The sequence below is a fragment of the Cyprinodon tularosa genome, unplaced genomic scaffold, assembly GCF_016077235.1.
Source record: "Cyprinodon tularosa strain WSP-4 unplaced genomic scaffold, ASM1607723v1 ctg437, whole genome shotgun sequence".
Lineage (NCBI taxonomy): Eukaryota > Metazoa > Chordata > Actinopteri > Cyprinodontiformes > Cyprinodontidae > Cyprinodon > Cyprinodon tularosa.
The window spans coordinates 437,678-456,474 of NW_024039160.1; the positions used below are offsets into that span (position 1 = coordinate 437,678).

The following is an 18,797-nucleotide window of genomic DNA, read 5'->3' on the forward strand; positions in this document are numbered from 1 at the left end:
AACTTTAAGACACATTTCCACTCAGGGGTCAAACTTTAATACAGACACAAACTATGAAGTATGTTTAGATCTACAGCGGTCTGAAATTAAACATGCAATCTGGAAAAAGTTGAAAACGAGAAGCGAATAAATGATAGGATCGTGGACAGACTCATGGATGAACTATTAGATTTACAAGAAAGTTTTTTTTTTTAAATCCACTGGTCTTTGTTTTCAGGTTTAGAGACATTTTGTTTCACATCCAGGATGATTTTCAATTCAAAATGTCAGAAATAGGGTTGAGTTCAAGGCTTTATAGAGTGGATCAAAACCAGGCCTAGTTTTGGTTTAGAAAACATGCAAATTAAACCGGACGAACAGGTCAGCCCCTTAAGCTGGGCGTAGACTGTGCGATTTCTTGTCCTTTTCGGGCCGATTCACCAGTAATGCGAGAATTTTTTGACTGGGCCGACTTTCCGCCTGATCGTGCGTCGTGTAGTATACGGGGGTAATGAGGAGCGATTAGCCTCTAACAACCACCCCCCAATCAGGAATCCTAAGGTCTGGACAAAATCAAACATGTTTGAAATTCAGTCGGCCGCCGTAAGGTCGCATTAGAGCGTCGGACCGCACAGTGTGAGAACAAACATTGTGAGCTGTGAACTTTTACACCCTGCAGTTTCATCATACAGTTTGAGCTGTAGCTGCATACAGCGATTTAAAATTTCGCAGTTTATTCCCGGCTTGAGGAATGGGGAGTCGTTTCGGTGCAATACCTAATACTGGTCTATGCCTCTGAAAGGGGGGTGGTTAGGGGGAATTGTTGGTCTGGTTGATGTTCTGATCCCCTCCCTGTATGGGGACCATACAGTGGATAATGAAGACAGACTGGAAAACAAATATTCCACTCCTCCCTGCAAAACTTTCACCTGTGTTTATTATAACTTTGCTTTTTGAGAATTATTGGTTCCCAATATCACCATTTGGTGGATTAATAATTACTAAAATCCGAATCCGACTTCAAAGCGAGACAACTGCTACCAGTCCAAAGAAGAAAAACATGTTTTTTTTATTACACACAGGTCCTTATAATGACCTTAAATGTTTCTTTGTTTTCCTACCAGACTCTAATTTATATGATCCACACATAATAGATTTTCCTCATTCTCTTTCTTAAACTACGTCTCAGTAGACATTTGGTTATTGCATTGAGGTGGGAAAGGAGAAAACCCACCATTCAATTAACAATAAAGTTATCAAAAGGACCAATGGAACCAAAAAGTATTTCTATGTTCTTTGTTACCATTGATGGGTTTTCACATGTAGAAATTAAATATCAGTCATAAATAGCAGTGCTTCCAGTACATTTCACTTTCCCAACGTACCTCTTTTAGGCCGCGTTGGGTCGTATCCAGGACATGGATGACTGGTTTGGGATGGTAGCGGTCGTTGTCCTGCCGCACGTTGGTGACAGTGGGGAAGGCCGATGGGGGAGAGGGGGTGAGAATAGGGGGGACAGGATGAGCCTCAGGGGGCTGGAGGATCTCCTCCTTCACATCACCTTCCACCTGGGAACTAGAAAAACCAGAGAGGAGTTAAACTGTTCCTTGTTGGTCTAAAATGACACATAATAAAATGAACCTTCGTTTTTTGCAATAATATGGAAAGTAGCAGTTTTTTTCTGTTAGGTGATATCACCACTAGATGGCAGGATTTAAAAAAGTCTGGCAATAAACTCCAGAGAAACGGATGACATGTTCCTAGATTTCAGGCTACAGTTGCTGGATAATTTTAGAGCTTAAAATAGTCTCTCATTCTAAAAGAAAAAGCTCAGATTAGATTTATAAAATTCTCTAACTAACTTTGGATTTAGGGACAGTAAGGCAACAACATTTAGAAGATAAATCCTTTATCCGGTACTAAAGTGAGAAAGCACTCAAGCATCAACTTGGATTTCATGTTTTAGTCACATTAGTGGAGCTTTTAAGTGTCGCTAACATTTAGGCTCACACAAGATTCAAAGTTAGACACCAAGACGTCCCTCCACTCCCCAGAAAACAGGCTTTTACATGCAGGTACACATGAAATGACGACGATGCAGAGAAACGGTGAAAGGATGTGGTGGCGTGCTGATTCAAGAGCACATGACTGAGGCTAGAGCCGAGGCAGGAGTGACTGCACAAAATGCTGCGTGGATCAAAGGCTGAAAGCACAAGGAGGGGGATTTCCTTTCTTTTAGTTTGGCAGTTAACCTACGAGAGCCTTTGTCACTAAGCCCGAGTTCTGGAGCTTAGCTGTCTCTGGCTGATTCTTTGAAAGAGGCCGAGAACTGTTGAGCTTTTATTGTTTATCTGTGATCTGAACAGGCTGTGATACCGCACCGAAAACATCGAGTAAAGGAAACCCCTGAGATGTTTGCTTGGAATTATAAAGGCAGCAACACTAGAACATTGACTTATTAGATTTTGTTTTTGTTGCCTAAGCACAGACCGTCTCTAACTACAATAACGTCCTGCTGCCTCCCAAAAGTCACCTGTTGGCAATTGTAGCCCATTAGGCTAAACATTACCCCTTTGTTTTCTTTAATAATAATAAAAAAAACAACCACAGAGGAGGTTGCCTCATTTTAATCATATTTTTTTGTCTCAACAGGCAAAAAAATAAAAAGATATTCAACAATAACAACTACGACTCCCGCTGGTGTTGATTGCTTCTACTGGGATTTAAACAGTCTGTAAAAAACTGCATGAGATGAAACTCGAATGGCTCCTAAGGGGAAGCTGAATAAACACTTATTAAGGCGCAGCAAAAGAAACAAGTAACACCAAAAAAAAGAAGAAAAAAGGGTGAGGAGGCTGCAGGCAAAGACAGCTGCAGCGACGAGACATGCATGATGAAATGGAACTACTAGGATTCAGTTTAAACAAACTTCTACTTTCATTCAGAGGAGCCAAACTTTCCCTGCAGTCTATTAAAGTGGTCCTAATCAACTCTTCTACAAGCTTCTGTTTGGACTTTGGCAGCTTTTATTCTTTTTGTACATTACAAATGCCAACTGAGCTGTGAGCTTTGTGCACAAGTAGAAAACAAAAAGCTGAAAATGCCCTTAACAGAGATTAGTCAACACATAGCCAAATTAAAAAAGGAAAAACCTTGAGAAATGTTCAGAAACTGCAGAGAGCCATTCATAAGATCATTTGAAAAGGTTAGAACAAACAAAATATTATAACAAGATATATGTATTAAATCAAAATGTAGGTCTATCAGGCTCTTCTGCCAAATTGTCAATGTTCTCCTTGGAGAAAGTGTCACATTCTTCTGCAGGTTTCAAAGAAGATAAGGGACACCCGAACGGAAGCTAAAAAAGATATTTACTAGTCCCATGGTGAATTTTGACAGATTTACACCTCAGCCAAGAAAGGTAACAAACCGTATGTGAAGACCAAAGAGCTTCATAGAATTAAGATGTTGGAAACACATTCTGAGAGAGAAACAAGTGATCTGTTCGAAAACCTAGGACGCATCCTTAGAAGACCGGATTCGAAGGCCGATTACGTCATAGCGCGGCGCCGAGGTCTGGTCGGATTCCAAGAGTCCTCGTTATGCGGCCTTAAAATGCGTCCTTCTTTTTGCCCGATTTGAAGGACGGGTCCGATGTATCCTCGGTATTCTTGGATATCCCAGGATTCATTGCGAGACCAAGCAAGCCGTGATCAGAGTAAAGGTTACTTGGCGCCGAACAGTGGTGAAAATTGGAAGTTCAGTTTAATATAATACAACTCTGTGAATAGTTCCGTCTGAAATGAATGAAAATAGTTGTTTTAATGGTTATTGAGTCAGATATGTGGCGGTAATGTTTGGTTTATCTAAAGGATTTAATCTGTTACTGTGTAAATGGGTTTGGCTGTAATTTAAGGACAGATTCTAATATATTTGCAGGGTGGGGACTATAAATCTGATAGGATTTTTATCTTTTTATTGCTGTTTTGCACAATATGCTTAACTTCCTATTTTTTGTTGTTGAATATTAGAGATTTTGCAGATATATTTTTTATACATATATTGTTTAGATTTACTTATATCTTTCTACCCCTTTTATAGAATAGAATAGAAAATCTCTTTATTTTCCCACAATGGGCAAATTTACAGCAGCAGAAAGATTATTGAAAATGGTCACACAAATGTGGACCTTAGAAAAATGTATAAGAATAACATAATAGGGAAGAGTTAAAATATAAACAATAAAATACTGTAAAGTGTTTTAACAATATAAAACTGGGGAATAAATAACCAATATGCAGCTATGGACATTTTTACAGTCATGGATATTTGAAAAAGCAGCAACATCAGAGATGTGCAGAATGACAGCAGCAGGTTATTTAACTGACTTTTTCTATCATTACATTTGATTTGATTTGTTCCTGCTCCCGCTGGTTGGAACCTTTATTCCACTCTGGATTCTTGTTAATGTAGTCTTTGTTCACTTCACAATAAAAAAGAAATAAATAAACAGTTTTGAAAACTTCTGTATTCATTCTTTTCCTGCTTTGTGTGTCAACGTTCACGGTTGCTCAGCAACAGAGCATACGGCGGTAAAACCCGCCAAAGGGTAGACCTGGTCGAATTTACAGCCAAAACTCTTCCGGTCTCCTTATTTTCAAGGACTTCGAAGGATCCAGTCTAGGTAGACCGCGTCCTTGGAGGACCCGTCCTAGGTTTTCGAACAGAGCCAAGGACTAAATGCAGGTTGTGTGTAAATAAACACATAACAAAGCCATGACTCCATTGTTTTAAAACGTCCTGCTGTATCTCCCTCCATCACTCACGCATACTCAACTATAATTCCCCCTAAACACAAACTTGCATTACCAAAATGACTCCATGGGAGTGCAGCTTATCTGGATAAAAATAGCTTGTACCGTCATGAGCAGATTTGGCTTGAATATGTGTTTCACATTACTTCTTTAAAGACAGTTGAAGGAGGACGGGAGGCGTAAGAAACACCCAGAAAGTTCCGGAGAGCATCCTCTTCTGTCCCGCTTCCAGGAACGCTCGCTATCTTGGCCGCTTCTCAAAGGTCAAATTTGTGTGTTTTAAAAAGAACAGGAAAGAAACTCTTCAGTAAACAGTTCACTTATGGCTACATCCTAAAATTGGGGCTCTGGAAAATGTTTCCCATCGAAGCAATTTGGTCAAAAAATTAAGGAAAGTAAATTTAGAGCAGGAAACAATAAATGTGTTTGAAAACATATTTATATGATACTAAACCAACTCGTTTATATTGATACCTCTGATAAATCTAACCACAAATGGCTGATGAAGTATTAAAGGTAAATTTTGTTGTAGATGAAAAACGGCCCTTGGACTCATGCCAAAATGTGGCCACTTATAAAAAACAGGAAAAAAATGGAGGAGCACTAAAAGATCTTAGCAAGAAAAGCAGATTTCTTCTCGAACTATGTTTGCAACTGATCAGGGAAGGAACAACCGAATAAGGTGATGGTTGAGGACAAAAGTTTTATGCCACATTAATGTGATAATTGTAGGAAAACAGCAGCAGTTCAGCAGATGTTTGTGAATGTAAAGTTTCTTAGGAAACAAATCTATGATTTTCTGTGACTTTTACTCTCTAATGTGTACTTTATCAGTATAAATCTATTTACTGATATCCCAGTGTCTGAACCAAATTAATGATAGATACATATTCTGTAACAAGAGGTTGACCTGACTTTTTAGGGTGGAAGAATATATGTAAAGCAGCTATAAAACATGAAGTGTAAGGCAGAATCAACTCACCAACAGGGATAACTCACTAACTAATTATGTAATAAAGTTTGTTAAACCTGTAGCAATCTCACAGTTTGCCAATATTAGATATTTGATCAACATTTTTCTGCTCTGCTGAACATGTTGCGCTGAAACAGGGTGGGAATGTGGTGTTTTTTTCTTCTCTCCTTTTATTGTTTTTTTTTTTTTGTATGTAGTAGGAGAATATTTCAACATTTGTACTTGTGCGTATATATTAGAAGTTATAGCTGCATAAGTATACGTTTATCCACAAAAAAAAGTGAACTGTATTTCTTATTGTGATTATCTTATCATTTGCTTCAATAAAAACAATTTGAAAAAAAAAAGAAGATATTTGATTAACATTATTTGGGTGAGTAAGGGAGCTAGGGCACAGATGCCCCTTTCAATAGTAATACGAGCCAGAAACACAGTACAAATTACTATTGCCCCATTTACACTACCCTTGAAAAACCGATCCAGGCCCAGACCGGTCCGAGCTTGGATCGGTAACCAGGCCAAGCTCAGTTTTGACGACCGTTCACACGTCACACTTATCTCGGTTATCTCGACTCCTCGCCTCCTAGAGACGATGTGCGGTACTACTGCTAGGATTGAAGGAGGGACTCAAGCAGCTGGTGGCGGTAATGCACCAAACGCTGTTTGTCAACCGCCGTAAAACCCAAGAAGAAGAAGACGAAGGAGGAGGGAATCAAGCAAATCAAAATGGTGGCTCCCGTCACATTCAGAAAGTTATGCTTGATTATTATTGCTGTACTTCCGTGTTTGCGGTGGGTCAGGCGAAGACGGCAACCTTGCGCGGATGTACTTGAATGGAGTGTGAATCGGCATGTTCAGCCAGTCGGCGATGACGCGTTCTGCTCATGCGCTCTTGTTATCAGAGAACCGAGCCAGGAAAAAACCGAGCCGAACCCACCTCGGGAACTGGTCTGCAGTTAGCGCGGTCCGGTTATGTCTATCTCGGTTCAGTTCAGGTTGTTTCCGTTCACACACGACAAGTTATCTCAGTTACTGAGCTCGGACCGGTCTCGGCTCAGTTTTTTAAGGGTAGTGTAAACGGGGTACATGATAACCTATCGTGCGTAAATGGAAAACAAACTGAACTGAACGGAGCTAGACACAACCGGACCGAACTAACTGCAGACCAGTTCCAGAGGTGGGCTAGGCTCGGTTTTTCCCTGGCTCGGTTCTCTGATAACAAGAGCGCATGAGCAGAACGCGTCATCTCCGTCTGGCTACACATCCCGATTCACACCTGATTCCCTCCTTCTTCGTCTTCTTCTGCTTGTGTTTTATGGCGGTTGGCAAACAGCTTTTGGTGCATTACCGCCACCAACTGCTTGACGTCCTCCTTCAGTACTGGCAGCAATACCGCAGATCGTCACTAAGAGGCGAGGAGTCGAGGAACCGAGATAAGGTGATGTGTAGACGGTCGTCAGAACCAAGCTCGGCCTGGTTAACTGATCCGAGCTCGGACCGGTCTCGGCATGGATCGGTTTTTCAAGTGTAGTGTAAATGGGGTATATGCCTACCAGAATTTGATCATTTAGATTGTCTAAAGGAGTCACTCAACACTTTTAGCTGCGGCAGACTCAGCTTTCAAGAGATTTAAGCCTATATCTAGATAAATCTATTAAAGATGGTCACAATTTCCACTTAAATCCAGTTTTTAGAATTGGAAATGTTCTACTCTGTTGGTAAATAAGTTATAAATTAATGCTTGAGCTTAGAACTTTTAGCTTCATTCTGTGCTACCTTCTATATTCCTTCTGTCATTTTTTAAACTTAAGACATGGGAATGGATTCAACTTCATGATCTGCAAATATGAAACCAGCAAAAATAGAAAAAGCTGGAAAAATGACAACCTTTAAGTAAAGGTTCAGCTTTTTTTTTAAATATCCAAGCTGTTCTGGTGGAGCAAAAATCTTAAAGCAATGAGTTCACTTAATGTAGCAAAACAAACCTCACAAATTGCTGATAAACCAAACTTTTCTTAGGAAAACCTCAGGTAACAGGAAATGACAAGATATACTGCTTCCCTACAGGAAGACCTCCCCTCTGAGATTAAAGCATCAGTAGCCATGAAGCTTTGAGGCGTCCTTCAACCTTGTTAAAAAAGTTGTCATGTGTTATATATTGCTGCAAGTGAAGAGGGGAGGGCTAAGCATTCAGTGGGTAGACTGTAAGAAGTGGAGCAGAACCCCTGATGGGAGCATACTGCATGGCTTGAGTGGTAAAAATGTCAAAGGAAGGAAGGAAAGGGGGGTAATAACCAACAACTACAGTAAGTGAAAGACCAGTAAGGGAGAGAATATATATTCTAGAAATTGAAAACTGTTTATTTCCATATAACATATATTAAAAACTTGAGAGTGAAAAAAGGCTGACTGTATCTGTGGGTTGATTGGAACCGTTTCCCTTTGGTTAGATCATATTATCGTATGACCCACAAAAACTTACTGTATTGCATTCTTCCTACAAAACACTTCTGCTATGTTCAATAACGTGCCGCCTACTCATCAACCATGGATGAACCAGTTAACTCATCTCTCTGGAGGACAAACGTTGCTCCGTTTATTCTTAAAATGTGTCCAACGTGGCATTTAACATATGAATTTACTGTTTTTGGAAGGATGCTAACAGAAAAAAGAAGCAGAAGGTCTTACCTGCGAATGCGAGGTGGTTTGGGAGGTGGCATGTCCCATCGTTCCTCATCTGACTGAATGCTTGTTTTGTCTGGACTGCTTTCGCTCTGGACAGATACAAAATAAATAGGATTTAGTACCAGTTTTTAATTCCCTTTCTAATGTTTATCCCCAAAAATACTTAAAACTTGGACACTATCTTCAAAACGAAAAATATTTATCTTTCAGTCAAACCCCTCAGTTATTTTCTTTCTAGCAGAACTAGTAAATTTCCAGGTAAGGAAGATTTTTAAACATAAAATTTTCTAAGTATCAATAAATAAGCAGCTACTGGTCAAATTAGGCTTCTCCTAGTCTAATTTTAGTGAATATGTAGAAACTATCACTACTTTTACTTCTAAAGTAGAGACAACCTTCAGTATATGTTACCTGCATAATTTAATTTTCTATTAAAGAGTCATTTCATAAAAAATATACAATGCATGTAGTGATCGTAAGGAGAAGAAGAATTTACCGCCAATATTTGAATATCTTAAATTATCATATCAGGGGCAGTTTAAATTGCAATTGAAAAGGACATAAACAATATTTAACAATCAGTCAGCTGAGGCTTTATTAAAATAGATAAATAAATAAGTGGTGGAGGGGGTTCCACAAGAAACAGTTTTTGATCCCCTTCTTTTTTGTTTATATGTTAAATAATTTTCAGTTTTATGTCCTGATGGGACAGGTATCTGTATGACTTATGCAGTGGGACACAAAAAATAAACTAAAATGAACAATAAGTTTATTACACATTATTTAAAAAAAAATCTGGAAAGTGTAAAGACAAAAAATCTTATTGGTTTAAAAAAACTGTTTATTCTTGTCAGAGATATAGATTTAAATTGCTGGGAAAAAAACTTGAAGTTAAAATATACATTTTTCCTGTTGATTATAGTTTCCCACAAAACATTCAGTAAAATAACCAGAATGACAAAAAAGCGGTTTGTAGTTTCTATATAAGAAAAACAAAATCAAAAATCAAGTCAAAATTAAGGGGTATTTAATCAAACTGGTGTTTCACCTGAATCCTAACGCTGCTCTTTTAACTAGAAAATGTCCGACTTTTGTATTAATATCTGAGATGCTTCATTCATTTTTCAAAATATAAAATGAAACCCATTTAAAATTTTTCAACATTAGAAGTTGCATCACACATGGCATTTAAAAATCTGGCAATCACATTTAGAGCACCTCCCAGATTAGGACAATGTGGCCCTCAAACAAGCTAATTATGCCCAATAGGTTGATAGAAGAAGTTGATTCCAAGTTTCTGTTTAATGAGAATAAATCGCAAGAAGAATAGAACATGCATGTGAGCATGTTTTGTGGGAGAGCGTTGAGCACATAAAAAGAGTGTGGGATGTATATACGTGTAGGCTTCATTGTTCTTGTTGCCATTAAGAGCACCTTATGTGGGCGTAGTGTTCACCAACAATGGCTGACTGGACATGAGTCAGACTGAACAAACTGAGTCACAACATCTCCCTGATAATCATAGGCTGAGATCAGGATTTCTTCTTGGACTCCCAAACATGTGAGAGAAGTTTTCATCAGCAGCAAGAAAGTAAATAAATTACTGGAGTTTGTCTCAGCCCAAGTTCAGCACTAAAAGATTAAGAATAAGAAATTTTATCTGAGGTTAAATAATTGTTTTCCATTTTACTGGGAAAAAGAATGCTGTTTAATTCCTAGAAAGTGTTTTGTAGCTTTAAGTATGAATGGTACTGATTGGAGGACTAACTCAAAGCCTAGTTAAAATGAATAGCTTTGATCACATTCTTTAAAATCCTAAGCAGACAGAGAGGAAATCAGGATATGGCAAATTAAAAGGTGCACATCAGAGATAGAGAAGATATGTGATGTCTGGCTCTCATCAGGAAGTGTAATCTGAGAAGAAGCTGTCTGATCAGGCTTACCGAAGGAGACTGTTAAGAATATTTTTTTACCTCGCTCTTCCGATGTTTCTACCTGCAGTACATCTATAAAAATGTTCTAAACACTAATTTGTGTATTTACGTTTGTAAACAGACACCTGCCACCTCTTTGTTACTCAGGACTGTGTCGATGGCAGGAATTGAGGCTTCAAAAACGCAAAGATTTATTATTTACTAAACTGCTCTGCAGATTAAAAGCTAAAGAATCTGTCTCGCACTCCCTTAACCCAAAAGTGTGATGTTCATTTTAGGGAACCCAACTGTAAGGTTTCCTGAACAGAAAGTCATCCGATTTTCAGCCAGTACTCCCTCATCATCTGTTTTTAGACATTACAATCATCTTAGCTTTTGCTCAGAACATGCTGTGATGACATTCAAATCCTGCAAACAGACGTATCTTAAGTCATCAGGACATTATGTCAGCTTTGAGAAGAAAACAGGACAGCAGAAGTACTTTAACTTGGTCAATGATGTCAGCGGTAGCTGACAGGACAAAAGTTTGTTTGCTTTTTGAAACAGAGAAACTCTCTTGTAAGATATTTTTCCTTCAGGCGAAATCCCTCCTGATCGTCTGAGTTTTTAGGCGGCAGACTCTCCTCCGTTCCTCCTTCCCTATATCCCCCCATGACTAATTACTTGGCTTCTTCCTACTCCAAGTGTTACTCAGCCACATCCTGTCTTGTCTTTAACACCAGGCACAGATCAGTACAATGTTAGGGTGTCATACCATGCCATCTTGTATCTGCGTGTTGGTGGGGCTCTCCAGATGCTGTAGTTGTTTCTCAAACAGCTGAGCGATAGCTCTGTGAACTAACTCGTACTGCTCCTACATGGAGAGAGATAAAAGGCAACTTGAGGAAGGCCAAGTAGAGGGAAGATGAGCAAAAACAAAACAAATAAAATGTCAATGATCTGTTAGAACGAATCTGTGACCGAGTACACATTTAAAAATAACCGTACTGACTGGAACAGTTGGCAAAACAGGAATATAATAGTTGAAGCATGCCAATAGAAAAAAAGGCTTATATCTGCTGTATATAACTTTGTAAAAAAAAAACATAACATTAAAATACAGCAGAACAGCCACACAAAGTAAACTGATAAATGCATTAAATGCAAATATGATCAGGGAGGAGGAAAATGGCAAATTCAGGAGAAATAAATTAGCTCTGCCTCTGATAAACACATGACTGAGTCAAAATGAAGCACTAATGGAGTATATTTGAAGAATTTCCCAAATACTGATTTAAATTAGGAACATATATGGAAAGATATTAAGTGAATCTAGAAGCTGCCAATACTGAGCTTGGGTAGTTGCTTCTGAAAGTTTAACAAATCTGTTATTTGTTTGATTCAGTTGTTGATGTTTTGAGAAAAACATAAAAAAAATATATATATATATATATATCTGATTATTTTCTCTCAACAGAAGAATCATACTTGAGCTCTACCAGGCTGCACTTATACGCCCACATATAAGGATGTTCATGGTTAGTATTTATTAGTATGAGAGTTTCTGAGAGAACAATCTGAGTTGTATCAAGCTAAATCACAGCTCACAGGGTGCCACAGAGAATACCTTCTCATTCTTTTATACTTTTCTAAATGTTTACTTCCTGTAACTCATCAACACTCCACTGATACTGAACAACAATTCAAAATAAACTGAATAATTTGTTCATTTGTTTTATTATATGAAACCAAAAATTAGGATATTTATTCTGCTTCATAAATACTAGAGAAAAATGGAGAACAGTTCCTTTTTTTAATTAAATATCTCCCCACTACTTTAAATGTGGAACAGTTGTTTGACCCGGGTCGACATGGGTCAGTGAGCTGTTCCCACTGGCACTAAAAGCTGGGTTTAAACAGGTTTTTGGCCAGTGGGAAGGGGGAATTATTGACCTGACTTTATGGTGATTTTTTGGGGGGAGGATTTGGAATTGAAGAGCAGATTGTCTGACAAAACAGCTGATTTTGTTTATTAAGTAAAGCTGGCTAAAATATGTCCAAAATTCTGTTGGTAAAGGGTATCTAAGACAGCCCTCAGCCCAAAATGAAAAGAATGAATATTGCTCCTTATCATTTTATATATTTAATATAGCATGGTAATGAGAAACTAAAGAAGGAACTGTCATCTGTTTTTCGGTGGTATTCTATTAAATAAAATTTGAAAAAAAAAAAAAAAAATTGTTTTTCCATTGTTGGTTTCAATTTGAGAAGTGAATAAACAAATGATACATGGATTCAGAACTAGGTGCAACAATTTCCACCTAGAAGAGAGCAAAGTTTAGACAGACCTGGTAATCCTTTGCTGTTCATAGATTTGGAGAAACGGAAGCTGCATTTAGGAAAGAAAACATATCATCGAAGTCTAAGAACAAACCTTAGTTTGAACGGCAGAATGTCGCTGTGTCCTCATCTCTTGGATCAACCGGAAAACATTAAAGTCCTCTGGAATTTTCTTAAAACACAAAGCAGAATATAAAGATGAGTACCCATAATACTGGACCAGGCTTTGGATTTCAAGGTTTATATGAGGACAATTTAAAGATGAGCGGGTGGTTATATTATATGGAAGGTTGTTTTGTTGCATACCCCAGCTTTGAGGAGGTTCCATGTGTAGTCAATAGCACAAATAGCACCCGTCCTCCCACAACCTGCACTGCAAACACAACAGATTCCTTCAAAGAAACCTCTCACAACTAAAAAGAAAACTCTGTAAATACTAGACATTTCTATTTTGTTGCCTGAAGTTGTACACAAAAAAAACACCTTCTGCAGACAGGAAGGAGACAAACGCTAGAGTGAGGCTAATCGCTGCTGAAGTATAAAATCATAAACCTGATCTCACGCTGTCAGACAGCTTGCTGCGACTCTAAAGAGTCGGCTCTCTCCACATCAAACCACACAAAGCATCTTCACAGCAACAGAAACACAGCTTTGAGTCCTGCTGTGTGACACAGGAACCCGGAAATGTCCCCAGGCTGCTCATTACAGCTTATTACACACACATGGAGACGAGCCTGTGAGCTTATGAGTAAACATGTGTGCAGCAGAGAACTTTCAATCCAGTCAGTCATCAGTAACCGTCTTTACATTTGCTGTTCTTCCGATCACTTCAGCAGTGAAAAAGGCAATCATTTACTCCGAGAAAAGGTGTGGTTGTATGCATTATAATAATCATTAATTGTGTGGTGCTAGCGTGGGCTGCATCAGCTTACCTGCAGTGCACACATATAGGAACTTCGTCTTTCTCCTGGTATTCCCTCATCAGTCCGATCATATCCAATATGGAGTCAAACGATGACGGGACATCGTGATCAGGCCAGTTGATGTAATGGAACTGAGATATCCTCCGAGTTTCCTGCAGGACAAATGAAACCATTAAAACTCTGAAACCACAAAGACTGCTAAAAAAAAAAAAAAAGTATAAAAGAAGTGTTGATTTTTTTATTGAAATACAGTTAGATATTTTTTATTTTCTGTACACTAAACCTTGTTTCTAAGATGTCATGTAAAGAAAAAGAAAAATTTCAGAGTTTTTATCAGAATTTTATGCAATACACCAATGTTGTTTCCAAAAACTTGAAATATCTTAAGCATGATTTTGTTGTCCAGCCCCTCTAAGCTGATACTTTGTAAAAGAACATTTTGTTGCAACAGCTGCAAGTCTGTCACTGTATGTCTCTACCAGCTTTGCACATCTGGAGGCTAAATTTGTTTTTTTCTAAACGGCTCGATTAGTGGATGCTGAGCATCTGTTAACGTCAATCTACTAAACTGGATCCAGGATTAAATTTCGACTCAGATTCTCTTTACTTTGAGTAAAATCAGTGATACTCAAGCATTTTGCCATTATGGTGTAAAACACTTGTAGGTCATAAATATCCTATTTTCTAACTAAATTAAAAACAGAAACAACTTGATAGGGAAGTTTTGCAGCTTCTTAACAGTTTTTAACGGAATTTTCTCAAACTAGATTACTGTGTCCGATTTTCAGGAAGCATGACGGGACATTTGTGATGCAATTTACAATGAGATAAAAATGAAAGCAGAAGCACGATTAAATAACTGTTTCGCCAAACAATTTCCATTTAAAGGGGCAAAGCCTCATTGTGGTACTTTCCAATGTGTACGTCAGTATCTCAGCCTGGTTGCAAGGGTTTTTCTAAAAAAGAAGTTTACTAAGACCTGCTGGAACTTGATGTGTTATTTCCATGTTCCATCTTTGTTTTTGCTCATTTTGTTTGTAAACAAAGCCCTTCTGTGTCTGGTTTAAGGTGGTCGTTGTAGTGTGTAGGCCTGCAGTTTGGCAACAATGAAGCATATTTACATTTTTATTTATGTCCCATTTGGCAGGTGGTTTTACTGCAAGTCATTAAAAAACAACATCTAACTAGAAGGCATTGCAACAGATTTAAAAACATAACTTGGTCTATTAAGACCATATAAAGAGTTAATCTGAGTGAGCAATGACCCAATAAACAGATAATACCCATCAGTCTTAAAAATAAAAAAAATCCCTGCAAATTAAAGTTGCTAAAAACACATAAACACAGTTTCCAAAAATGTAAAATAACATTCTGGACAATAGTTCGGCGAAATGGATTCTCTGTCAAAGGTTGTAAGCTGTAAAATTATATTATCATAACTTTCACCTTTAAAAAAAAAAAAAAGTTGGAGTACATAACTTTTTTTTTCATCTCTTTCTGGTAAATGTATTTATTTTGATTTATTATCTTATAGTTCATTTGTCTGTTAAAAGGGGTGTTAAGAATTACCCGACAGCTTTAAACGCTGCAAAACAGACATTATTTTGTTAATAATGATCCATGTTTCTCTTTATCTGTTCCTTTAAAATAAACATTAAAAATAAAATGAAAACATCTGATCCTGCTTGTTGGGATGTTTTTAGTTTTTGCTTTGGAAGACAGCTGTCGGTGAAAAATGTCTAAGTTTTTCATATGTGATTTTGGTTTAGGTCACAAAGTACAATATAATCTATATTTTAAAAAAAACATACACAAACCATATAAGAAATAGAAGAGTAAACCCATTTCATTGTCTCCAAAGTAAATATCACTATTACTTTAATTACACCAAGATAATCTATGATATGGTAGGAAAAGGAGCAGACTGATTCAGGACACTTTTTTTTTTTTACTTAGCAGGCTAAAAAACAACCACAAGGCCAAAAAAAATGTATGTACAGTAACACACCCACCACCTATTTTACCCTCCACCCAGATAACCCTAGATTAAAATTATCGGTCAGGGATTAGGAAAATTGTCATAATTGTATGCCATGCGCACAGTGTAAATATGGCCATCATATGGCAGTCTTCTGTACAGTGATGCAGGTCATACATTAAAAAAATGTTCATTAATTTTTTTTCTCTGACACATTGGAGAGGTAAATTTAAATGTTATAGAGCTAAACATGTTAAACTGGTGACCTGTTATGTTATTATTATTGTCTTGTTGCTGCATTTATTTTGTCTGGGAAAACTAATCCTGAGTCAGTTAAAAGTCAGGGAATTCTGAAATTATGTAAGACTGGAAACCCTGTATAAAATAACTATGTATAATGATTCTCTAGAAAAGTCACATTATATTAATAGTATCACCTGTATAAGCATACCGTGACTTTAAAATAAAAGTTATTCATTTGTGACATTGACTTCTGTCTTGTGATTTATCTTAAGTTTTTAACCTGTCAAGTTTTTTTTAGATTTTTAACATTACAATTTATATTTTTCCAAACACGCAACAGTTTAAAGCAAAGTTTAGTTTTAAAAGAGTGAGCAGGAAGGATTGAAAAGCATGTTAACACGGTAATGTAGGCTTGAGTTCATTATCTGACGCATGCATATACACACCAGGAACCTTTAAACTTAAAAAATACAAAATTACAAAAAACATTTTAAAAACAAACATGTTTCATTGATATATATGCAAAAATGAATATTAGGAACTATATTTATCAAACATTATACTGGGCAAGTAAAAATTGTTTCTGGGCAAATGAAATGTGAAAGTCACTTGCCCAAAGGGCAAGTGGTAAAAATCCTTAACGTCAACCCCTGGAGTATTTAGGTAGAACTTACATTATTATACTGAACCGTCAACGTCCTGATAAAATAGTCTGTTCTTTGCTGCTCCGATTCCTGGAAAACCGAGATGAGAAAATAAAGTAAAATCTCTGACAACAGAATGCACGGTTCTGTCTATTTGGAAACATCTTTAATATTGCAAGTTTCACAACTTACACAGGAGATTCTGAAAGGCCCGAAACTCAGGGGCTCTTCATCTCGTGATGGAAAATACCGCTCACATTTTTTCTAAAGCACAACAGAGAAATGGTTACCGCAGGAGAGATGCCACAGCTTCCTGCACACAGAAACCTTTGTTGTCTGAAGTACACAGTTAATATGAGATGTAGAACAAAGGCAGTGAGAATTAAAGCAGAAAATACTGAAAGCTCCATTTTGACAAGGAGGGTTTTACTGCTGTTAAAGGATGTTTGATTAGTGGAGGGAAGAAAATACCTGTTAGACTTGTTACTCATTTAAGAAATGTTGACTTTAGCTGGTTTTTCATCACCAGAGGCTGATTTATTACACAAATATTACAATTCGGCCCCAATTTACTTACGATTTACTTCTATTTTTCATTCATTCTTTACGACTTTTTTGAACCAACTACCGAAAACAAACATCATCCTCTGTAAAATAAACTGAATTTGAAATGATTCTCTTTATCTTAACAAATGTATCTTAATCATTTTCCCTTCAGATCAGCAGAAATTAAAGCTTTTAAAAACTGCAGACACCTTGCTTAAACGGACTTGCTAATTTTTCATCTAATGTATTTTGATTAAATTTGAAAAAGAAGAACTATTTAATACACAGAGTTTGTTCAAGGCTTTAGGCTCCTTAATTTAATTCCTCTGTGTCAGACATGTGAATAATAGTGTAGAATAAATACAAGCTCTTAAATAATCAGTCATAATTCATTTTAACACCAGAGTGGATCAATTGAAACATATTCAAGGCTTTTAAAGCCGCTTCTTTGCAAAGACGTTCCAGTACAAGCAGAACAGAGAAGGAAATCCACAAAGAAATAGCAGAAACTCTTCAAGGATAAACAACCTTCAATATGAATAAAGACCGATACATTCTAGAAGGTGGTAGAAACGGCGGAAATAAAATGCAGATGTGTGCAGACAGCCTTACCCTTCCCATCTCAAACTCTCGACAGGCCATTACAATAACCTGTGGAGACACAGACAGGAAGAAAGACCACAAATCAATACACGCTCAAAGATGAAAACTGCTTTCAGTATGGATTTAGTATCCGTATATGTTTATTTAATTTAAAATATGATAAACTGTGATTTGTTTCACGGGAACCATTAACTATTTTAATTGCACCTTTTCTCAAATACTGTTTAGGAGGATGTTACCACTGTTTATTTATAAAATGAGGAAATTCACCAAATCATAAATGAATAAATACAACTGAAAATACAAATTACTTCAATTTAACACAAGCAATTATGAAACAATGTATCCTATGTTCTCATATGAAAGTTTTAAATAAAAATACAGCAGAAATTTTAATATTAATGCAGTATGAGACTTTTTATCAAAGTTTGCAAATTTGGAAAGCCATATATTCAGCATGAGATTTTATGAAACCACTATTATCATGTATTCCACATGTGAAATAATGCTTTTTTTTATTTAAAAAAAAAAAAAAAGGGAAGTATTTCTTGGATTGCGCTGACATTGGGCTGATACAGACTGACAAAACTCTGTTAGCCAAAAAATAGATGTCCTCAACAGTTCTAAACCATTTATAAACCATCATTTTAAAAAAAAACAAGAGGAAGGGGAAACCCTGACAGACAGATCATAAGGCCTGTTAGCTGCTAATAAAGGTGGCCTCTGCTTCAAAACTTCCTAAAAGTCAGTTATTAAATGAGTCTTACATTTTTTTCAAGACACTTAGATTAAACCAGAATTTCTACTTTATTCTGTTTGTCGAAACACAAAGTGAAAAATTTAAATGCTTTTGCTGGAATGAGCACGACTTTACAATTAGACATGATTTCAAAAAGCATAAGATCCAGAAAAACTAGACTCAAATGTTCACATTCTTTAAGTTTATAGTGAAACATTACATTTCTAGATTTTACATCATTATATAAAAAATTATAACATTTGTGGGGGGTTTTCACCCAAGGGAGACTCTTGGTAATGATTTTCATCACAAAAATTATAATAACATGCATTAGCCAACAATGTCTGTTTTAGTCAGATTCATATCTGTAAAATCTTCCTAACAGCAGGGAGATGAATCTCTTTCACATGGAGTTAT

The 18,797-nt window shown here is 36.9% G+C and overlaps 1 protein-coding gene across 3 annotated transcripts in view; it reads right to left on the reverse strand.

Annotated features, from left to right (window-relative positions):
* ptpn12 (protein tyrosine phosphatase non-receptor type 12) overlaps positions 1-18,797 on the reverse strand; it is a 56,194-nt gene that overhangs the window by 11,181 nt on the left and 26,216 nt on the right. For all 3 annotated transcript variants that reach the window (XM_038299825.1, XM_038299826.1, XM_038299827.1), the window contains exons 5-13: positions 17,651-17,689; positions 16,685-16,756; positions 16,523-16,582; positions 13,637-13,779; positions 13,011-13,077; positions 12,799-12,876; positions 11,140-11,238; positions 8,455-8,540; positions 1,365-1,554 (exon numbers count right to left, since the gene is read on the reverse strand). In XM_038299825.1, coding sequence (XP_038155753.1) covers positions 1,365-1,554; positions 8,455-8,540; positions 11,140-11,238; positions 12,799-12,876; positions 13,011-13,077; positions 13,637-13,779; positions 16,523-16,582; positions 16,685-16,756; positions 17,651-17,689 — 834 coding nt within the window. The remainder of the gene's footprint in view (positions 1-1,364; positions 1,555-8,454; positions 8,541-11,139; positions 11,239-12,798; positions 12,877-13,010; positions 13,078-13,636; positions 13,780-16,522; positions 16,583-16,684; positions 16,757-17,650; positions 17,690-18,797) is intronic.